Source organism: Jaculus jaculus, chromosome 7 (genome assembly GCF_020740685.1).
Source record: "Jaculus jaculus isolate mJacJac1 chromosome 7, mJacJac1.mat.Y.cur, whole genome shotgun sequence".
Classification (NCBI taxonomy): domain Eukaryota; kingdom Metazoa; phylum Chordata; class Mammalia; order Rodentia; family Dipodidae; genus Jaculus; species Jaculus jaculus.
Genome location: NC_059108.1, coordinates 29,905,953 through 29,930,357, shown reverse-complemented (window position 1 = coordinate 29,930,357; position 24,405 = coordinate 29,905,953). Strand labels below are relative to the sequence as shown.

The 24,405-nt window shown below is 41.6% G+C and overlaps 1 protein-coding gene across 3 annotated transcripts in view; it reads left to right on the top strand.

Annotated features, from left to right (window-relative positions):
* Positions 1 to 24,405, top strand: part of Ift88 (intraflagellar transport 88) — a 167,408-nt gene that overhangs the window by 4,899 nt on the left and 138,104 nt on the right. For 2 of the 3 annotated variants that reach the window (XM_045155256.1, XM_045155255.1), the window contains exons 2-3: positions 15,265 to 15,360; positions 19,102 to 19,164. In XM_045155256.1, the coding sequence (XP_045011191.1) occupies positions 15,271 to 15,360; positions 19,102 to 19,164 (153 nt within the window). In that variant the 5' untranslated portion in view covers positions 15,265 to 15,270. Of the gene's footprint in view, positions 1 to 4,057; positions 4,115 to 15,264; positions 15,361 to 19,101; positions 19,165 to 24,405 lie in introns of those variants that run through there. The other variant, XM_045155257.1, reaches the window with a different exon arrangement.

Sequence of the window (24,405 nt, the reverse complement as noted above, 5' to 3'; positions counted from 1 at the left end):
GGGCCCACCTAAGCCAGATGCACAAGGAGGCACATATGTCTGGAGTTCATTTGCAGTGGCTAGAGCCCTGGCATGCCCATTCTCTCCCTCTCTCTGTCTCTCTCATTCTCCATCTTTCTCTCTGTCAAATAAATAAAAATAAAATATTTAAAAATATATTGTTTAGGACTGGAAAGATGGGCTAGTGGTTAAGACACTTACCTGTGAAGCCTAAGGACCCAGGTTTGATTCTCCGGGTCCCCTCTAAGCCAGATGCACAAGGTAGTGAATGCATCTGGAGTTTGTTTGCAGTGGCTGGAGAACCTTGCATGCCCATTCTCTCTCCCTCTCTCTCTGTCCCAAATAAAAATGCATTAAAATTAAAAAGTTATTTATTTATATTTGCAAGCATGGAATGAGAGTGCAGTGGTTTAATTCAGGTTCCCCCATAAACTTATGTGTTCTGAATGCTAGGTCTTCAGCTGGTAGCAATTTAGGAATTGTATACTCCTGGTGGCAGTGTATTGTTGGAGGCTATTGTCATCTTCCCCTTGCCAGTGTTTGGCATACTCTCCTGCAGCTATTGTCCACCTGATGTTGGCTAGGAGGTGATGTCCATCCTCTGCTCATGTCATTATTTTCCCCTGCCATCATGGAGCTTCCCCTCAAGTCTGTAAGCCAAAACAAACATTTTCCTCCTATAAACTTCTTTAGGCCAGGTGCTTTCTGCCAGCAATGAAAAGCTAACTGCAACAGTGTATTGATAGTGAGAAGTGGGGTAATTCTTGCTAGAAACCTGTGTAGCTTTTGGCCTTTTGTAAATTCTTTGCAAGAGAACGTGGATGGATTTGAAACCATGGCCTAAGAGATGTCTTGCAATGCTGTAACTACAGTTTAATGGATTATTCTGTTCAGAGTTGAAAGACCTGAATGCAGTAAGAACAAAGGACTATGAGGTTTGGCTTATGAGGGCAAGAAAGAGCTTTTCCTGGATTGGGCTTGAAGCAGCTTATTTGAGTGGGTTTCTGTTATGCTTGTGTCCTTAGAACTTGTGTGCAGGGTTGCATTGTGTAGAAATGGACTGGTGTGAGCAGAGGAACATGGCACAGAAAGAAATGAAATCTTCAGGCCAAAACTGCTACTGATTCAGCTACAATTGTATGAGAGATTGCAACCATTGTCATTGGGCCAGCTGAGCTGCATTGGGACAACAGGAAGACTGTTGTGTCTTTTTGAAGTAAGGGGCTTGAATGCTGAAGGCATTTGCTGTTCTTCAAAATCAACTTTATTCATCCCTGGATTAACAAATTGGTAGCCCACCTGGTACTACGAAGAATTTCCTACAAATTCAGGAAAAAGATGATCATTGAATTTGCAACATGGTTTTGTATTTTGGAAATGGCCATGGGCAGTGTGAAGCAGACTTGTTGCATTACCTGAGTGGAGGCCAGATGGAGCCATTTGGATGAACTGTGAGTTGCAATGGCAACCCAATGGAGAAGCCAGAACCATGGGATAGCTGCTAAGGAGAGGTGTCATCACTGGATGAAGTTTTCTGGGACTTCCTAGCTGGAAGGGTAGAATTGGAAATCCAGAGACTCATCACTGGTTAGAATTATCAGACTTGGAGACTTGTCACTGGTAAGAGTTGTTGGAGCTACAGAGTTTGATATATGCCCGGTTTGATTAAAATGCTATATTGGTTGGCTATTTCTTTTCTATGCCCAATGCCATCTTTTGCAGTATGTTTATTCTGTGCCAGTATGAGGTTTTTGTTGTTGTTGTTGGTATTATAGCTCAGTTAAAAGATCTTGGGCTATGGAGATGATTGCACATCATTGGAATTGATAAAAAAAACTATGGAAACTTTTTTAAGTTGGACTGAATACATTGTATTTTATATCATGGATTATTATCAGGTTATAGGGGCCAGAGGCAGAATGTCATGGTTTGATTCAGTTCTCCTCCTTAAACTTTTGTGTTCTGAATGCTAGGTTCCTTGCTGGAGGCAATTAGGGAATTGGAACCTTATGGAGGCAGTGTATTGTTGGGGACAGACTTATAGGTGTTATAGCCTTATAACCAGCTTTCCCTTGCCAGTGTTTGGCACACATTTGCTGCTGTTGTCCACCTGATATTGGCCAGGGGGTGATGTCCACCCTCTGCTCATGCTGTCATTTTCCCCTGCCATCATGGAGCTTCCCCTCAAGTCAGTAAGCCAAAACAAGCTCTTTCCTCCTGAACAAGCTTCTCATGTTTGGGTGTTTTTGCCAGCAACTTGAAGCTGAATAGAAGAGAGAGAGAGAGCAAGCACACTCGTGAATGGACACACCAGGACCTCTTGCCACTGAAAATGAACTCCAAATGCATGCACCACTGTGCATCTGGCTTTATGTGGGTACTGGGGAATAGAACATGGGCTGTCAGGTGTTGTCACCTCCAAAGCAGCTCATCCTGCCTGGTCTTATCCGAGGACCAGAGAAGTATGACATTTGGAACTATGACACTGGATGAACCTGGCACCCTAAATTTGCCATTAGTGCTGAAGTGTTGGGTGTAGAAGCCATCATAGGGAGACACTGTTAGGAGATAGATGTGGGAAAGGCAACAAAGTGATGCTTCAGTGAATTACTCCTTTAACAGTATGTCCTTGGGACCTGTGATAGTATGGGTACAGCTTACCTCATGCCTTCTTGGATATTTAACATTCATTTTGGCCTGTTAGTGGTTGTGGTTTTTAAGATGTGAGCAGACATAAGACCCTTTCATTAAGGTCATTTTACAGTTCAAAGTCCATTTATTTTAGAATAAGTTGAAATTATTGGCAGGCTCCAGTTAATTTGTAGCTTGCAAGTAAGAAATATTACAAATCTGAGCTCACAGAGTGGCATTTTGTGTTGGAAATGTAAATACACTGTGCTTATTCAAAATTTAGGATCTAAAGATCCTATCTAGGGCTGGAGAGATGGCTCAACTGTTAAGGCACTTGCCTGCAAAGCCTAACAACCCTGGGTTCTATTCCCTAGTTTCCACATAAAGCCAGATGCACAAAGTGGTACTTTGTTTGCGGTGGCTAGAGGTCCTGCACACCCATTCTCCTCTTTCTCTCTGTCTCTTTGCTTGCAAATAAAAATAATTTTTAAAACATGAGAGTAACATTAATATATGCAATCCTTGAGTCACTAGTGTTACAGAAGGACAAATCTTTTACTGTAAATGGCAGTTTCTGGTGAGAGTCCTAGAAAATTGCAAGCTTACAGCTGGGCAGGAAAAAGTGCCTTGAACAGTTGTTACTTGCACTGAAAGGGTTTGTTTGTTTGTTTGTTTCTTCGAGGTAGGGTCTCACTCTAGTCCAGACTGACCTGAATTCACTATGTAGTTTCAGGGTGGCCTCGAACTCACCACGATCCTCCTACCTCTGCCTCCCGAGTGCTGGGATTGGAGGCTTGCGCCACCACGCCCGATTTACTGAAATTCTTAATTCTCAGCTGGCTACAAGGTTCAACCATACTCTGGGGTTCGTGAAGGGATCTTTAACTTTCTATGTCCTCATAGTTTTCCCTATCTTTCTATCCGTCTTCAATCCTTTTGCCTCAGTCTCCAGAGAGCTGTGATTATAAACTACCCCGCCACACCCGGCAATACCTATGAACTTAATTCTTCTTACATACTGTATCAAAAGCTTCACAACGCGTGTTTCCAGGAGCCTGCAATGCAATGTTTCTTTGAGACACTCTCTGTGGAGAAAACAAGACATAATCACGTGATATTTTATGTTGCGACAATAAAATTCGATTCTGCACACACAACATAAAACAGGCTTCCAAGCTTTACAGTGTGTGTTCATTAGTCCAGCAACCTCCTTTGGTCGGCTTTCTGGATGACTGCCTCAGGGTGGATCTCCGGGTCCCGCCGAGCCCTCATCTCCCTGGCAGGCGAGCCTCCCGCGCGCCCCGCTTCCGGTCCCGCCCACCCGCGCGGAGCATTCTGGGAGCGGCTTCCTTGGATTCGCACCTGGCAACGGCCGGGCGTCGGGCTCGGGCCTGCCGGGGGCCCCGCGTCGTCGGTGGGCGCTGACGTCCCTCGCGTCTTCCGTGGCTCCGCCGGCCGCCGTCCCCGCTCCCCGCTGCGCGAGGTAGGAGAAGGGCAGGCGGGGCGCGTCCCGAGCCCTCGCGCGGAGCCGCCGGGTGCGGGAGGCCTGCGGCCGGGCCCCGGGGACCCCCCGCCCCGAGGGAAGGCGGACCCTGGGGCCGCCGCGTCCCCGCCTGGCGTGGCTGACCCACACTGAAGTCACAGCGGCCGGGTACCACGCGCGCGGCGAGACCGTGTCGCAGCCTCTGCGGCGAACGTTCCTCTTTAATCTCGGGCCCGATCAAACTTTTTCAAGTTGTTTAATAAAAAAGGTCGAATTAGTTGTGAAAGAATGCATACAGCACATAGCCCCGCAGATAGGAAAACACTAAAAACGTGTACCTCCAAGGGACGGATTCCATCACCTTGGCTACCACGCTTCCCAGAAGCTCAACTCCCTTATATAAGGTGTTGCGGTATTTGTCATCGCTAGATTATTTTTGATATCTCATACAATGTAAATGTCTTAGAAATAGTCATTACACTGAATTGTTTAGGGAATAATGACAAGAAAAAGTTTACATATTCAATAAAGATGTAATTTTCTTGAGGTATTTTCAATACACTGATAGTTGAATCCAAGAATGCAGCCTACAGATAAAGAAGGCGTGGCTTCACTGGTTTCCCAAGTTTCTTTCTAAACCTAAAATTCCACCTTTTCTCTTTCTAGACCTTTTTTTTAATTGCCTGGTTGTGAGTTTTGAGAAACTACAATAGGCATTTTGAACATAGGTATAGAAGAAGTATACTTTAAATTATACTTTAAAGTATAACTTTAAAATGGTTTACCAGCAATGTTGAGGTGGTGGTATCCCAAACTGTTTCAAAATGAGAAACTTGTTATGTACTGACGCTGCTTTTGAGATCCTTGAAGAACGCAGAAAGCCGGCCTTACAGTATTGGTTCTGCCACCCATACCTGTTTGTAATGGGGGTTTCTTTTTCACTTTTCCTGGTCTTGCTCTCCTCATCTTTAAACTTAATACATTCCTCAGTATGTCTGTTCAGCTATGTATAATGGCTTCCAGAGTGATTTTCTTTTTGCTTATGTATGTGTGTGGTGTACACTTATATGTCTGTTTGCAGGTTTGTATGCAAATACTTGCACATGTATGCATGTGCATGTGGAGGCCAGAGGTCACTGTTAGATGTCTTATTGGCTGCCTTCTACCTATTTTTTTTTAATTTTTAGTACTTTTTTTTGTAATATTTTTTGTCCATTATTTATTTATTTATTTGAGAGCGACAGGCATAGAGAGAAAGACAGATAGAGGGAGAGAGAGTGAATTGGGTGTGCCAGGGCTTCCAGCCACTGCAAACGAACTCCAGACATGTGCGCCACCTTGTGCATCTGGCTGACGTGGGACCTGGGGAAGCAAGCCTCGAACCCGGGTCCTTAGGCTTCACAGGCAAGCGCTTAACGGCTAAGCCATATCTCCAGCCCTTTTTTTACATTTTTTTTTGAGGAAGGATCTCACTCTAGCTTAGGCTGACCTGGAATTCACTATGTCATCTGAGGGTAGCCTCGAACTCATGGTGATCCTCCTACCTCTGATTCCAGAAAGCTGGAATTAAAGGTGTGTGCCACCACACCCAGCCTACCTAATTTTTTGAGAGACTGAATCTGGAGCTCACCAGTTCTATCTAGCCAGCAAATTCTAAGGATTCTTCTTTTCTTCACTGCTCCCAGCACGGGGATCACAGACACATGCCACCTCAGCTCCTTGTACATGATTGTGGGAGTATCTGAATGAATTCAGGTCTTTATGCTTACAGGGCAAGAACTTTATACACTGCACTATTTCCCCAGCCTCCAGGTGTTTGTTTTGTTTTGAAATCTGGTTATAACCCAGAAAAAGGATCTCTGGTTCTTAAAGTTGCTTGTTTTTATGATTACACTTAGTAAATAGGACTTACAATCAGGAAGTTAGCTGTGAGCCCGGTAACAAAAAAAAAAAACAAGTTGTATGCTTTCAATATACAATGGCACAGAGTCAGTGTTGTCACTCCAAAAGGGAAGAATGGAAGCATGGCAAGGAATATCAAACCAAAGCAAGGCAGAAACCCAGCAAGGCAAAACACTAAATCTTGTAGCTTCATGTCAGTTGTGGTGATTTGGATTAGTTTTCCTCCATAAACTCATGTGTTCTGAATGCTTGGTTCCCAGCTAATGGTAATTTGGGAAGTGGATCCTTGCCAGAGATGTCTTGTTGGGGACTGGCTTAGGGGTGTTAAAACCAGCTCCCCTTTGCTAGAGTTTGGCTCACTCTCCTGTTTATCATCTGCTGTGGCAAAGGTGATATCCAGCCTCTCTTTTCATGCCATCCTTTCTCCTGCCATCTGGAAGCTTCCCTTCAAGACTATAAGCCAAAACTAAATCCTTGCCTCCCACCAGCAGCTTTTAATCAGGTGCTTTGTACCAGCCATGAGAAGTACCAGAGGAGTGGGGTTGTTGCCGCTAGAAACCTGACTCTGTAGCTTTTGACTTTTTGGAATGGATTTGAAGGAGGAATATGGAAAGATTTGAAACCTTGGACTAAAAGACACCTTGTACTGCTGAAGGCATAGTTTTATGCACTGTTCTGGTCAGAGTTGAGGTACCTAAATGCAGAACTATGAAGTGTGACACTTGGCTTATGTGGGGAAGAAAGAGCTTTGTCTGTACTTGGCTAGAGGCTAGTTAGTATGAGAGACTTACTGCATTCTTCCTATGTCCTGAGAATTTGTGCAGGGTTGTGTTGCATAGAAATGTACTGGTGTAAGCAGAAGAATATGGCACAGAAACATGAAAATTTTGCCTAAAGACTACAGCTGCTTCAGCTACAGTTGAGAGATCACCACCACTGACATTGGGACAGTCTGCATTGAGACAGAAGGAAGAATGGGGACTCTTTTGAAAATAGAGGACCTGAATGCTGAAGGAGTATTTTGCTCTTCAAGTTGGGTTTATCAACCCTTGGATTAACAAATTTTGTGGCCCATCTGGTATATAGGAGTATAACAAGTGCAGGAAGAAAAGGTCATTGGGTTTGTAACACTTTTTTTTATGGTTCTTGGTAATGTGAGGCAGGGTTGTTGGAATATGCTTAGAGCCATAAAGATGAGCTGTGGGTTGCCATGGAGACCCCAGGAGATGCCAGGACTATGGGATGGCTGCTGCTGGCCCAGGCTGTAAGCAGCCCAGCTATAAGGATGGAATTGGAACTCCAGAGACTTGTCACTGGTTACAGATGTCAGAGTTGGAGCTATAGGATTTGATATTTGCCCTGTTTGTTTTAGGTCTTGCATTGGTTCAATCTTTTCTTGTAGTGCCATCTTTTGCAGTCCAGATATTTATTCTGTACCATTATGTATTTTTGGTTTAGAGTTCTTGGAGTATGGAAATGTTTGAAAAGTATTGAGGTTGAAAAAGCTGTGACAACTTTTATGGACTAAATGCATTGCATTTTACATTATAGATGACCATCAGTTTATGGGGGCAGGGGCAGAATGTGGTGTGTCCCCATAAACTCATGTGTTTTGAATGCTTAGTTTCCATCTGATGGCAATTTAGGAGGTGGGGCCTTGCTGGCAGGAGTGTGTTATTGGGGGACAGGGAGCTAGGGGTATTTTAGCCAGCTCCCATTTGGTAGAATTTGGCTCACTCTCCTCTGTTTTCCACCTGTTGAGGCAGAGGTGGTGTCCAGCATCTGCTCATATACTGTTTTCCCCTGCTATCATGGAGCTTCCCTCCAGATTGTAAGCTTAAACTAAATCCTTTCCTTCTGTCATCTGCTTTTGGTCAAGTGCTTTGTCCCAGCAATAAGGAGGTATCTGAGGATAATTAAATCATCTGGGCTCCAGAGGGTTTAAGTAGCTCTGAGCCCCCATCTCTGCTGCTTACAGTATACATAGCCTATCTCCATCCTGTACATGCAGCTGTCCTCAGTGGACATCCCATGGTTTTGGTCTCTCCAACATCCTAGTGTCTCCATTTTGACTTAGGCTTCACCTTAGCTGCTTTACCTAGTGGCCTGTCAGCATCACTTTGCACAGAATCCAACCCTGCCTCATATTGCTTGGCTTTAGCAGCCTTCGGAACCTTGGCATAAGCCTCCATGACCCCATTCTTCTTGTATCCATCATACCTCTAAAACCAGCACCTCATGGATGATACTGCTGTCACCTCCAAATGTAGCCTGGTCTCCTTGGATCTCAGTTATACCAGGCTCTGTGTGCCTTCTAGACTGACCCTGGGAAAACACCTCCTTAGGTGTTTGTTTTCCAGCAGGGAACCCTTCTGTGACATTCTCAGTTTAGGCTCTCTCTCTTTTCAGATGAACTTGGATTTTTACCAGGTAGAGCCTTTGATGGCTTCAGGTCTTCCTTGTAGGTCACTTTTCCTAGCATTCTAGTGCAGAGCACGAGGGTTTACTTGAAAGGGATTAATCTCTAACAATTATATCTGTTCTGCTTTGCTTCAACTTTAATCTTCCCCTGCTTTTCTTCCAAACAGACCATTTTCATATCTTTTTGTTCCACTTTTTTTTTTCCGTTTTTCAGGGTAGGTTTCATTGTAGCTCAGGCTGACCTGGAATTCACTCTTTAGCATCAGGGTGGCCTTGAACTCATGACGATCCTCCTACCCCTGCTTCCTGAGTGCTGGGATTAAAGGTGTGCATCACCATACCTGACTTTTTGTTGTTGTTGTTGTTGTTCCACTTGTTTCTCTCACTGTAGACATAAATAAAAGTAGTGAACAGTCACCATGCCACAGCCTGAATACTATCCTGTTTTGAGATGTCTTTTTGCCACCCAAATTAGTCTTTTTATTTTAAAATTCATTCTTACTCAAGTTCTCAGGACATGGGCAGAATACAGCTGGATTCTTTTTCAGAATCTAACACAAATGGCCTTTAGCCCCATTGCTGACAGAGTCCTTGTTTCACTCTGTAACCTCATGAGCCAGGCCTCCACTGTCAGAATTTCTCTTGGCATTTTGATCTTCCTAACTCCCACCAGAATGACCCATTGAGTTCTGCTTATAGCATTCTAAGGCTTCTCTACCTCAAAGTTCCAAACTCCTACATTCTGTCTGCCAACCAGTTCCAAAGGTCTTAGAACTATAGAGCAGGTTTGCCAGAGTAATGGTCCAACTTCTTAGTACCAGTTACTTTCCCATTAGTGTGACAAAATACCATATGAAAGCAACTTAAGGAAGGAAGGGCTTGTTTTGGCTCATAGTTTAAGGGTACAGTCCATCATGGTAACAGGTGTTTGGAGCAGCATCTGCAGTTAGAAACAGAGAAAAATGAATGCTGGTGCTCAGCTCATTTTCTCTTTTTCCTTTAAATTCATAGACATAGCCCCTGGAATGTTGTCTTTCACATTTAGGTGAGACATCCTCTGTTAGTTAACCTAATCTAGAAACTCCCTTACAGTCATACCCAAAGGTTCTTCTTCTGGGTGATTCTAGATCCTGTCAAGTTGATATTATTAATTATCAAAATATGCTTTGGAAGTGTTTTGGGATGACCATTTGTATTTGTTTATTTTCTTTTGAGACAAAGTCTCATCATGTGGTCCAGACTGGCCTGAACTCACCATCCTTCTGTGTCAGCCTCCTGTATACAAGGGTTACAGGTGTAGGCCATCATACCCAACTTAAAATGACATTTCTATGTGTTTGACATTGTCTGTCATAGTAGTGAATTTTTGTCTTTGAAAAGTAATAGGAAATGAACTCAAAATTGATCAAAGATTTTATTTGTGGGAGCTAAAATCATGAAACTCTTAGAAAAAAATATTAAGTGTAGATCTTTTCTTTCTTTAATATTTTTATTTATTTGCAAGGAGTGAGGGAGGGGGAGAGAGAGAGAGGAATATGGATTAATAAATATGAGTGCACCAGGGTACCTTCAGCCACTGCAAATGAACTCCAGATGCATGTGCCACTTTGTGCCTATGGCTTTATGTGGGTACTGAGAAATAGAACCCAAGTCCTTAGGCTTTACAGGCAAGCACCTTAATTGTTGAGCCATCCCTCCAGCCCAAATGTAAATCATTATCTTTGCTTAGGCAATTGTTTCTTACATGTGATACCAAATATACAAGTAACCAAAACAACAACAAAGACAAATTACACAACATCAAACTTAAAACTTTAGTGGGGAGGGAAAATAAAAAGTATTAAAAAAACCTTAGTGCTTCAGTAGATACTATCACAAAGTGCAAAGACAGTACACAGAACAGGAGAAAATACTACTAAAGCATGTATGTGGTAGGGTCTGGGACTAGTACTGTAGCTCACGGGTAAAGTGCTTGCCTACCATGCGTGAGACCCTGGATTCCATCCCCGGCACTGAAACAAAAGATCTTGTATTCAGAATATAGAGGATTGTTATAACCTGTATAAGAAAAATAGCTGCCTTTTTAAAGTGGGTAAAGAATCTAAATGGATGTTTCTCCAAAGAAATGTACAGATGATTAATAAATGCATGAAAAGATGCTCAATATGAGTAATCAGGGAACATAGCAAATCCACAGCAAGGCATTTCATACTCACTAGAATGGCTTTACTAAACAGAAGATCAGAGCCAGTCATGGGGGCGGGGGTGGTAACTAAGCGTATGCCACTGAGGCTGGGCCAGGAGAATCATGACATCAGAATTAGCCTGGGCTACATGTAGTGAGTTGCAAGTCAGCCTGAGCTACATAGTATGATCATGGCTTTAAAGAGAGAGAGAGAGAAAAAAAAGACAATAACAAGTGTTGTCTAGTACATGAAAAAGTAGAATTCTTATGCATTGCCAATGGGATAGCAAATATAGCTTACTTGAAAAATGGGTAGCTGTCCAAAACATTAAACAGAGTTGCCATGTAACCTAGCAATTCCATTCCTAAGAATATACTCAATATAATTGAAAACATACTCATGCAAAACTCTTACATATAAACATTCATAACTATTATTTATAAAAGCTAAAACATAGAACCAGCCCAATGTCCATTAACTAATGAATAGAGAAGCAAAATATAAGTTTATTATTCAGCCATGAGAAAGAATGCAATACAAGTATAACAGATGGATATTACATTGTGGACAAACCTGAAAACATGAATATGAAACAGACCAGACACAAAGACCATGTACAGTATGACTTCATGTTCGGAAATGCAATAGGAACTAGACTAATATTTTCTAGGCACTGAGTGAAAGGATACATGTAGAGTGACTCTTTATGGGATGAAGGAAATGTTCTGGAATTAGACAGCTGTGATGGCTGGGCTCCTGTTGAATATACCAACTGAATGATGCACAATTCTTTAGTATTTGTTTTTTGAGACAGAGTCTCATGTAACCCAGGTTGACTTGTAACTTGTTATATAACCATGGATGCTATGGTAGTTGGTGGTTGGAATCAGATGCTCCCCCCATAATCTCATGTGTTCTGAATGCTTAGTCCCCATCTGCTGGCAGTTTGGGAGGTAGAGCCTTGTTGGAGGAGGGCTTTGAGGTGTTATAACTCAGCACCCCCTTGTCAGTTTGGCACATGCTTCTGCTGCTGTTTTCCATCTGCTGTGGCAAGGAGATGATGTCTACCCTCTGTTCTACCATCTTCCCCTGCCATCATAAAGCTTCTTCTCAAGATTGAAAGCCAAAATAAATCCTTTCCTCCCATGAACTACTTTGGTCAGTTTTGTTTTTTTTTTAAGACAGAGAGAGAGAGAGAGAGAGAGGGAGGGGGAGAGGGGGGGGGGAGAGCGCGCGTGCGCGCGCGCAAGCACACTTGAAAGAAAGGGCATGCCAGGGCCTTCAGCTGCTGCAAATAAATTCCAGACATATGTGCCCCCTTGTGTGCATGTGTGACATTGCACACTTGCATCACTGCATCTGGCTTATGTGGGACCTGGAGATTTGAACATGAGTTCTTAGGCTTCGCAGGCAAGCACCTTACCCACACTTGCATCACTGTGCATCTATCTGGCTTCTATGGGACCTGGAGATTCAAACATGAGTTCTTAGGCTTTGCAGGCAAGCACCTTACCCACTAAGCCATTTGTCCAGCCCTCAGAAAATTTTTTCCCAGCAATATATAGGCAATTACAACAGATAGCCTTGAACTCCTGATCCTTCTATCTCCTTCCAAGTTCTGGGATTTCATGTGTGTGCCATACCTGGCATGATGCACTTATAAGGGCGAATTTTGTAGCATGTTAATCATAGTTAAAAGATAATAATTTTAATATTTACAAGTGTATGAATAATTTTAAAAGGTGCAGAGAGACCACATATATTTGGTATTATGCTGAGCAATAAGATTAAATAGAATTTTCTAGCAGCCTAATATGGTTCAAACTGACACACCATAGTTTATATACATTTCTTGCCTAACCTTTCATCTCCCTGCCTTCCCTAAGATATTGACACAATTTGAGTGACACTTATGGGATACTTTCCTAGATTTGCAAGCAGTTACTACATTTACAGTATAAGTGTACAGTAATTACATTTATTTCATGATTTTATTTCCACTTTGCTTTGATATCTGCCTGCATCTCTCTCAACATTTTGTTGTAAAAATGTTCAACTGTATAGCAAAGTTTAAAGAATTTGTACAGTGAACATTATACTTGCTATCTAGATTCTGGCATTATTACTTTTCTACAGTTCTTTTTTTTAAGGTTACAAAGCTTCACTTACGCTTTGAGATTTTTTAAAAAATATATTTATTTGAGAGAGGCAGATGAGAGAGAGAGAATATGGGCACCCCAGGGCCTTTAGCCACTCCAGATGAAGTCCAGACGCATGCACCACCACATGCACCTGGCTTACATGGGTACTGGGGAATCAAACCTGGGTCCTGAGGCTTTGAAGGTGCCTTAACCACTAAGACATCTCTCCAGCCCACTTTTCTACACTTTTTTAAAATCATGTATTCCTTTATCTATTTCAAAGTAAATTACAAGCATTTAAACTTTCTTGTAAATATACAGCCTGTTATAGTTCAGTATTTGTTTACAGTTTTTACATTTATGGGTTTTTGAGGAAGGGTTTCATGCTAGCCCAGGCTGATCTGGAATTTTCTATGTTGTCTCAGGCTGCCCTCTACTGCAAAACTATCCTCCTACCTTGGCCTCCTGAGTACTGGGATTAAAGGCATGCTTCAACATACCTGGATAGTTTTTTCTTCTTTTGTGACAAAATTTACAAAAAGCAGAACTCCTAAGTATGTATTTGCTGGATTTTCTAGGTATATGCTCTACTACTGAGTTACTTCCCCAGTTCCTATGCTGAGTTTTCACTCATGCAAGCCAGTGTGACTCAAACCCCAGACAAAACAGAAATTTGTCATCACCCCAGAAAATTCTCTCATATCCCTTTTTGTTCAGTTTCCATTAAGCCCAAAGAAGCAACTATTGCTCTGATTGTTTTTTAAAATAAATAAATTATCTATTTATTTATGTATGTATGTATTTAGAGAGAGAGAGAGAATGGGCACACCAGGGCCTCTAGTCACTGCAGATGAACTCCAGACGCATGTACCCCCTTGTGCATCTGGCTTATGTGGGTACTGGGGAATTGAACCTGGGTCCCTAGGCTTCACAAGCAAGCACCTTAACTGCTAAGCCATCTCTCCAGCCCCCAATTGCTTTCTGTTATAAATTAGTTTTACCTATCCTAGAACTTCATGCAAAGTAAATGATGTCTACCATGTTATTTTATGTAAGGCTTCTTTCACTTAGTATAATTGATGTTCTTCCATATTGTCATGTGCCAGTAGTGCATTTTATTTTTATTTTTTAAAATATTTCTATTTATTTGAGAGAGAGAGGGTGAAGTGAGTGAGAGAGAGAAAATGTGCACACTAGGTAGGGCCTCTTGCCCTGCAAACAAACTCCAGGTGCATGTACCACTTTGTATGTCTGACTTTATGTGGGTACTGGGAAATTAAACCTGGACTGGCAGGCTTTGCAAGCACATACCTTTAACTCTGAGCTCTCTCTCCAGCCCCTTTATTTTTTTTAATTTTAATTTTAATTTATTTATTTGAGAGCAACAGACAGAGAAAACTAGGCAGATAGAGAAAGAGAATGGGGATGCCAGGGCCTCCAGCCACTGCAAACTCCAGACACGTGCGCCCCCTTGTGCCTCTGGCTAATATGGGTCCTGGGGAATCGAGCCTCAAACCGGGTTCTTAGGCTAAACAGCAGCCCCTTTATTTTTTATGTATATTTTAAAACTTCCATAAATATAGACAATATACCGTGATCATAATCATTTCCCCCTTCCAAGTCCCTCCTCCACTGAATCTTTTCTTTCCAGTTAGTCTCTCTTCTATTTTGATGTCCTCATTTTTTTCTTCCTGTTATGCAGGTTTTGTGTATGTAGTATCAGCCACTGGTGAGATCATGAATACCAAGGTCGCTTTGTGTCTTGAAGATACTATTGAAAGCACTCTTCCCTTTCCTTTGGCCCTTACATTCTTCCTGCCACCTCTTCCACCATGGTCCTTGAGTCTTGGAAGATGGAATAGAGATGTCTCAGTGCTGAAAACTCCATTGGCACTTCTTAGCTCAGTGCATTTTCTGCCTGTGAGCAAGCCTTTGTGCATGCATGCCACATTTTGCTTATCCATTCTGTCTCTGCCTCCTGGTCTGACCATTTTTGGATTTTATGAATAAAGCTGTTCTAAACATTCTTACAGAAATCTTTGTAGACATATGTTTTCATTTCTGTCAATTAAATACTGGAGTAGGGTTTTGAGGTCTTATATGTAAATGTTATAAATTTTATGAAACTGCAGAGCTTTTCGCAGCATTATATCATTTTATGCTGTCACTAAAAGGTATATGAGCATTCCAATTGTTCCACATTTGTGCCAATCTTATGGGTTAGATTTTATAATTTTAGCACTGTTAGGTGTATAATGGAGTACAGCTTACATTTTAATTGATTATTGCATTTGTTTCTCCTGAACTTGTTACCTCTGTGGAAATCATGATAATCAGCTGTACCCCTCTCTGTGCCTGTCACTATTCTTTTGATGTAGAGCTCTGAAGTTGCCATAAAAAAAGGGCAGTTAATGAAGGTTTTGACAGTTTTGAGAAGTTGAAAAAACTGTGTCATAATAAAACATCTGAACATATGTAACAGTGCTGATTTTTTTTATAGGTACAAATGATGGAAAATGTACACCTGGCTCCAGAGACAGATGAAGATGATCTTTATTCTGGTTACAATGATTACAATCCAACCTATGATACTGAGGTAAAACAAAATCTAGGGTTTTTTAAATATTATTTTCCTTTTAATGAATTCAGCTGATTAATGAAGACTTTGGCTTTGCGTATTTTCTGCCTTTTATGTTCTTTAATTAATCTAATTCAAAACCCTAGAAGAGTACTTAGTGAAGATCCTGAAATTCCTACCAGTGGTTATTAGCATCAGCAGGAGGGAAGATCTTCAGAAAGGTTATGTAAATGAATTAAGATGCTGAGTTATATATTCCTCAGCACTGACTATCTGAATGTGCAAAAAGCTTAAACCTCCTGAGGATACATACCTAAGAACAGGTTTTTGTTGTTGTTGTTTTTGACAATCTATTGTTTTTTAAAAGTATTTTGGGGGCCAGGTGTGGTGGTACATGCCTTTAATCCCAGCACTTGGGAGGCAGAGGTAGGAGGATCACTGAGAGTGAAACTGCATAATATATTCCAGGTCAGCCATGGCTAGAGTGAAACCATACCTTGAAAAACCAAAAAAGTAATTCTTTCAGCTGAAGACATGGCTCAGCTGTTAAGGAACTTGCCTGTAAAGACTAAGGACCCGGATTCAATTCCCCAGTACCCATGTGAAACCAGAGGCACAAACTGGAGCATGTGTCTGGAGTTTATTTGCAGTGGCTAGATGCCCTGGTGTACCCATCTCTCTCTCTCTTTTTTTGTCTCTGTTTGCAGATAAATAAATTTTTAAAAATTAAAATAACTGTTTTAAGAATTAAAATTTTACTTGCTTATTTATTTGCAAGGGGTGGGCATGGGTGCTCCAGGGCCTCTTGCCACTGCAAATGAACTCCAAATGCATGCTCCACTTTGTGCATCTGGCTTGACATGTCTACTGGGGAATTGAACCTGGAATGTCATGCTTTCAAGCAAGTACTTTTAGCCACTGAGCTGTCTCTCCAGCCCCAAGAATCTCTTGTTTTTGTTTTATTTTATATTTTTTAGGCAGAGTCTTCCTGTAGCTCAAACTGATGTAGAACTCATTTTGTAGCCCAGACTAGCCTCAAATTCACAGTGGAAAAAAACATTACCGTGATCTGAGGAGATGGCTCAGTCAGTAAAGTGGAGTTTGTTTGCAGTGGCTAGAATCCCTGGAGTACCCATTCTCTCTCTTTCTCTTCTTTATTTTGATTTTTTTGAGGAAGGATCTTTTTCTAGTCTAGTCTGACCTAGAATTCACTAGGTAGTCTCAGGGTGGCCTCGAACTCATGGCAATCCTCTTACCTCTGCCTCCCGAGTGCTGAGATTAAAGGTATGTACCACCATGCCCAGCTTCTCTCTCTCTCTCTCTCTCAAATAAATAAGTAAAAACAACAAACAGGGCTGGAGAGATGGCTTGGTGGTTAAGGCACTTGCCTGTGAGCCCTAAAGACACAGGTCTAATTCCCCAGAATCCATATTATCCAAATGCACATGGTGGCACATGTGTTTGGAGTTCGTTTGCTATAGCTAGAGGCCCTGATGTGCCCATTCTCTTTCTCTCTCATAAATAATGACATAAAAAACAACAAACAAAAAAATGGAGAATAATTGAGGAAGACACCTGATGTTGATCTAAGGAGTTTTAAAACAATATTTTATTTATTTATTTTCATGTAAAGAGAGAGAGCCAGAGAGAGAAAAGAGAGAGAGAATGGGGCCTGGGCCTCCAGCCACTGCAAACAAACTCCAGACACATGTACCACCTTGTGCATGTGGCTTTATGTGGGTACTGGGGACTCAAACCTTTATCCCAGTTATAAAAATAATACTGGGCTAGGGATTTGGGTAAATGGTAGAGTGCTTAGCATGTACAAGGTACTGAGTTCAATTTCCAGTGCTGAAAAAAGAAAAAAGCAGTTTATGCCCATGGTTGAAAACAAAATTGATGATTGATGCTCTTTTCTCTCATAAATAATTGTGAGCTAAGTGTTGTGATGCACACCTATAATCTCAGCACTTGGAAGGAGCAAAATGATCAGGATGTGGAGTGCAGCCTGGGCTATATTATTTAGATCCTGTTTCAAAAATCCTCCAAACACAAACGATATCACATTGATAACATTTTGTTGCTTTTTTTTCTTATATGCATATATATACATGTTTCTTTTATCATGTTTGAGATTAAGCTAGCATTTTTTTCTGTTTGCTTTTTTACACTCCACAGCATAATAAGCAATGTCATGATTGTAAACATGCAAATAGATAGGATTTTAATGACTGCACTGAATATCCTGAGTTGATTAGATGTGTTGCTTTAGCATAGGTTTCCCCCGTCCCAGTTTCTGCTACTATAGATAGCATTGCAAAAACAATTTTGTGCATGAGTATCTCTGTATATTTTCTGTGTTTTGCTTGCTTGTATGAATACAGCATAAGTCCCCCTGAAGCACCTTACACACTCATCTACAGCAGGGTGTGCTTATCTGAGGTGGTTGGAGCAGAATGCTGGGTCTTCCACTCCTTTGCTCTTCTGCCCATTCATTCATTCATTTATTTATTCACAAGGAGAGGGGGGGGGCGGGGAGGAGGAAGGGGAGACAGACACAGAGAGAATGGGTGCACCAGGGTCTCTAGCCACTGCAAATGAACTCCAGACTCATGCACCCCCTTGTGCTTCTGGCTTACATGGGTACTCGAGAATCAAATCTGGATCCTTTGGCTTCACAGTCAAGTACCTTAACTGCTAAGCCATCTCTCCAGCTCCTCTTCTGCACATTCTTGTTTGAGTATAAGTCTCTTACTTATCCTGGAGACTGGGCTCCACACAGGCCTAGGGTTACATGCATGCATGTCCACACTCATCTGTTTATGGGAGTCCTGTAGATTCAAACTGGGGTAGTCACAGACCCTCATGCTTGTATATTTAACTGCTGAGCCATCTCTCCAGCCTTGTTTCTGTATTTTGATCAAACATTTTTAGGATAGAGTTACAGAGTAGAATTCCAGGGTCATGAAGATGATCATTTTTTTAAAGCATAAAACAACTTTCTACCCTGCGGTGGTGGTTTGATTCAGGTGTCCCTTATAAACTTAAGCGTTCTGAATGCCAGATTCCCAGCTGATGGAGATTTTGGAATTAATGCTTTTTAGAGGCAGTTTATTGTTGGGGGCTGGCTTATGGGTGTTATAACCAGTTTCCCTTTGCCTCTGTTTGGCACACTCTCCTGTTCCTGTTGTCCACCTGATGTCGGTGAGGAGGTGATGCTCACTCTCTGCTCAAACCTTCAATTTTCCCTGCCATCATGGAGCTTCCCCTCAAGTCTGTAAACCAAAACAAACCTTTTTCCCATAAGCTGCCCTTGGTCAGATGTTTTCTGCCAGCAATGCGAACCTGACTACAACACCCTCTCAGTTTAATTTGAAGCAAGTATTTAGAATGTCAGGCCCTCAAGAAAATTATACAGCAGAGAGGGAAAGAGAAAGATTTGAATCTCTTTTATTGCTCCAGCTTCTGGTGAGAAAGAGGAAAGGCTGTGTTATCGAACCCTTGACATTTAATCAGGCATTATACCCACCCATCTGAACAGTAGGCAATAAAATGCCCTTAAAAGTGACTACCCTTAGTACTCTTCATAGGTGCAGAAGGAACCTTGACATTTGGGGGGGGGGGTGGCAGGGACTTGGAGACAGGAACCCTTGGCCCCTCCTATTTGGGGTAAAATGAATTATAGAGAATCTTTAATACAAAAGAGTTTAAAAATTTTTTCATTTTATTTTGAGTGTTAAATTTGCCTTTTCATTTTAGGAATTGGAGAATGATACAGGTTTTCAGCAAGCAGTGAGAACCAGTCATGGTAGAAGACCTCCAGTAAGTGAAATTTAAAAAAAAATGGTAGAAATAATATCACAAAATTTACCATCTTAATCACAATTAAGTATATAGTTAATAGTATTAAGTACATTGCTCAAAATGATAATCAGAACTTTGTTGTCTGCAAATCTGAAATTCTTGACCATTAACTCCTCTTCTCCTTCCCTAACTACCCCCCATACCATTAGCTACCACTCCTCTTCTGCTTCTGTGAATTTGACTACCCTGGCTACCTCACATAGAATATTTGTCTTTTTGTGATTGTCTTGTTTCACTTAGTAAATGTCTTCAAGGTTCATCTGTGCTGTGGCATATAACAGAATTTCCTTTGGTTTGATGCTTAATAATATTCCATTCTATGTTTATACCACATTTTGTTTATCTATTCATCTGTAAATGAACAGTTGTCTTTTAAAAAAAATATTGTTATTTGCAAGCAGAGAGATAGAAGAGAGACAGACAGAAAATGAGCATGCCAGAAACTCTAGCTGTTGCAAATGATCTCCAGATGCATGTACCACTTTGTGCATCTGGCTTTACTTGGGTACTAGGGAATTGGACCTGTGTTGTCAGGCTTTGTAGACAAGCCCCTTAACCACCAAGCCATATCTCCAGCCCCAGTTGTCTATTTTTGTTGTTCAGTTGAAGAAGTTAATTATATATTCTAGATTTAATACACCTCTTATCAGCTCCATGATTTTCAAAGATTTTTCTCCCTTCATGTAAGGGATACTTCATGTTGTTGACTATATTTTTTGAATATTATTTTTTTATTATTAGTTATGGACATACTCAGTGTGTAAACAGCCATGTTGGTACCATCATTAGCCTCCTCCCTGTCCTCCCACCTCTGAAGGGACCCTCCTCATTGAGGATTGTAGGTCATGCATTGCGGGGGTAGTCATCAGATATGGGGAAGAGGCAATGTCTCTGTGTGTAATGTCCCAACTTGTGACTCTAACAATCTTTCTGCCCACTCTTTCATGAATTTCCTTGAGCCATGTTGGGTTCATTTCAGGTCTACTTCAGGGATGAGGTCTTGGGAGCCTCTGTGTCTCTGGATATCTGGTTTGGTAGGAGTTGAGTGTTCTATCTGTGTCTATCTCCTTCATCCTTGTGCTGGTACCAGATTCACCAAGAAAGCAGCATTCTTGCTTATTTCCCATATTCTTGATTTGATTTGATTCGTTGTAACAGGATGGAAAAGATAGTAACTCCACAGTAGTGAGAGCAGAGTTCCTACAAAGTATAGACTAACTACACTCATTTGGGGAAATCAGAAAAAGTACAAGAAGGTGACATCAATCCAATTAACTAATGAGAAGTTCTTGGGGTTGGGAAGATATCATAGTGGCTAAATGTGCTTGCTTGTAAAGTCTGAGGGCCTGGGTTCAATTCCCAAGCCACCCATGTAAGCCGGATGCAAGAAAATGGTGCAAGAATCTAGTGTTCCTTTGCAGTGAGAAGAGGGCCTGGCACACCCCCATATCCAAATAAATAATAAATCAGTTACTTAATAATTTAAAAGAAACTCTGTCAAAGCATTTTCTTCAAAAGAGAAATTACAAAAAATAAAAGAAAGGGTTAGTATTGACTGAGCATGCCAGAAACTCTAGCTGTTGCAAATGATCTCCATATGCATGTACCACTTTGTGCATCTGGCTTTACTTGGGTACTAGGGAATTGGACCTGTGTTGTTAGGCTTTGTAGACAAGCCCCTTAACCACCAAGCCATATCTCCAGCCCCAGTTGTCTATTTTTGTTGTTCAGTTGAAGAAGTTATTTATATTTTTTGACACATAAAGGTTTGCTGTACTCATTTTATTTTGTTGCTTTATGCTGTGGTGACATAGCCTAGAAGTCATTGCCAAGGCTAATACTGCAGAACTTTGCATCTGTATTTTCTTCTGAAAGGTTTGTAGTTTTAGATTTTTTTATCCTTTTGAAGTTAATTTTTGTTTTTGAGACAAGCCCAATAGACTGTCTTTTATATGCGAGAGTGAGAAAGAGAGGGAGAGAGAGAATTGGTGCACCAGGGCCTCCAGCCACTTCAGTTGAACTTCAGAAGCATGCACCGTGTTGTGCACGTGTGGGTCCTTGTGCACTTGCGTCGCTATGTATCACGCTTACGTGGGACCTGGAGAGTTGAACAAGAGTCCTTAGGCTTTGTAGACAATCGCCCTAACTGCTAAGCCATCTCTATAGCCCTTTAAGTTAATTTTTATGTGTATGATGTAAGATAAAAGTTCAGCTTCTTTCTTTTGTATGTGACTGTCTGGTTTTCACAATACTATTTGTTGAAAGGATGGTCCTTTCCCATTGAATGGCCTCTACACTCTTATGCCAAAGAGCATTTGACCATATATACTAGAGCTTTTGATGGAATATCTTTTCTATTCTGTTGTTCTAAATGTCAATATACTAGAAGCAACTGTTTTGATTATTGTAGCTTATGTTTTCAACTCTGGAGGCCCAAGTTCTCCAACTTTGTTCTTCTTTTCCAAAATAGCTTTAGTTTTTCAGGGTTTCTTGATATTTCATGTGAATTTTAGAATGAATTATTCTATTTCTGTAACAAATGATGCTGGGACTTTGATAGAGATTAGGTTAAGATTAGGTTGAATTTGTAGGTCATTTTGGGTTGTATGGACGTCTTAACAGCATTAAGTCTCTTGCAACTCATGAACACAGTACCTTTTCATTTATGAATGTCATCTTTAAATTTCTTCTTGTGGTGTTTTGTAATTTTCAATGAAACCCATTAAATTAATTACAAATTTATTTTAGTTTATGTTATATTAGTTAGCTCCTGTTACCATGGTGGAATTCTATAATGGAATAATTTTATAAAGGAAAGAGGTGTATTTTGCTCAGTTTTAGAGATTGAAGTTCAGATAGCCCTATGGAATATGGTAGAACATGTGAAGAAAAAATCATGGCAAGTGGAGAAGTAAGCATGCAGCAATATGTGGTGGGTGGTAGCACATGGCAGAGGGCATGTGACAGACAGTGTATGGGACATGTCAGAACATGTGTGGGAAGACTCATCAGTGTGTGGGAGGCATGTGGCACAGCCTGTAGCAGGGAGATCATATGGCAAGGAGATATGTGGCAGAACCTGTAGTTGGGGGACACATGGCAGAGTATGGAGGCAGCATATGGGCAGATGACAGTATACATGAGGAGACAGATGGAAGAACATGGGGCATGTGGCAGAGTATGAGTGGGAAGACATATAGTAAAACAGAAAGAGATTCAGGGGTTAGGCTCAAGCATTTAAATTTTTTAAAATTTATTTTCAAGCAGAGAGATACAGGGAAGATGGAGAGAGAGAAGGAATGTGTGTGTGTGTTTGTGTGTTTCTATCTGTCTGTCTGTGTGTGTCTGGGCACCCCAGGGCCTTCAGCCACTGCAAATGAACTCTAGCTGCATGAGTCACTTTGTGCATATGGTTTAAGTGGGTACTGGGAATCAAACCCAGGTCATTAGGCTTTGCAGGCAAGCGCCTTAACCATTGAGCCATCTCTCCAACCATCTTAAGCATTTTTACTCCAGAATTCACTCCAGCAGACTAACATTTCCTTCTGAAAATAGCACCCTTGTTTTTACTGGGCCTCACTTTTTTAAGTTTCATTATACCCAGTACTACCACTGTGGGGACCAAGTGTCCAGCAGGCAAAACTTGGGGGACAGACTAGAAACTAGAGTTGGGGAGATGGCTCAGTGGGCATATGTATGGATATGAGTTTAACCCATGTGAAAAGCTGGCATAGCTGCACATGCCTCTAACCTCAGCTGTATGTGGGGTGGAGGCAAGAGGCTCAACGGGGCTTACAGGTCAGCATTCTAGCTTCAGAGGCATGTGCCTTAACCACCTAGCCATCTCTCCAGCCCTTTTGTTATTATTTTGAAGGTTTTATATGTCATTCCAAACATATATATCTGCTTTCTGTCCTAAATGAAATCTGAAAACCTTCTATAGTTGAAAATAGGCAAGATTAGGACTAGGTACAATAGTAAAATGCAGAAATTATTTCTTTCCTCCCTTTCTTTTTTTTTTTCAAGGTTGGGTCTTGTTGTAGCCTAGCCTGACCTAGAATTCACTATGTAGTCTCAGGGTGGCCTCAAACTCACAGTGATCCTCTTACCTGTGCCTCCCAAATGCTGGGACTAAAGGTGTGTGCCACCATGCCTGACTTCTTTCTTCTTATAAATAGTTCTTTTTTAGTTTTTTGAAAGTAGGGTCTCGCTCTAGTGCAGTCTGACCTGGAATTCACTCTTGTTTCAGGCTGGCCACAAACTCATGGTGATCCTCTTACCTTTTTCTTCCTAATGCTGGGATTAAAGGCATGAGCCACCATGCCCAGATACAAATAGTTTTTTGCTTTGTTTGAGTTTTACTTTTTGTGAAGTAGGATTTCATGTAGCTCACGCTGGCCTCCCAACTTCTTATATGGAGCCAAGTGTGATGGCTCATGCCTTTAATCCCAGATGCTATACAGTAGCAGTTTTGAGGTGGGCACATTTTGTGTACCCCCACACCTCCAGAGTTCATGTAGCAATGTTTGGAGATATTTCTGGTTATAAAATCTTTAGTAGGTACTGCTGGCATCTAGTGGGTAGTAGCCATGGATGTTGCTGACCATTCCTTAATGTATCAGCTTCCCACAGTAAAGAATTATCCAGCCCTCTAAAAGTAACTTGTTTGAGGGGTGAGTAATGCTGCTCCCAGAAGCCATAGGTTGTTGCAAGAAAATTCTAGTGCCAGGGATAGTTACCTCCCAATGAGTGGCTGTCAGGGAGGCCCCTGAGTCCTTCCCCATCAAACATTGCAGGCCATTGCCAAGGCTCTTGGTTGCTCGCAAGAACTATATGGTAAGATCTTATTGCTGAAGACACCACTTGCAGGATACTGAGAAGTCAAGTGGGAACAGAGCTGGAAGCCTCCTCCCTGCTGGCTAGCTGTCATAGTGCTGGAAAGTGCTATGCAGGATGCTGGGGGGTGGGGGTGGGCGGAGAGTGTTCAGTAGTCTAAACCAGCAGTTGACCCTTTGACCTCTACAACTGACCAGCCAGGAAGATGTGTCTGCAGGTGGAACAGTGGCATGACTGTTCTGGGGGCAATCAACTATTCTGTGTTAGAGGAAAACATAGGGAAACACTTCAGAGGTATAGGCATGGGCAGGTTCTGAGCAGGACTCCAGTAACATAGGAAATAATTCCAAGAAGTGATAAATG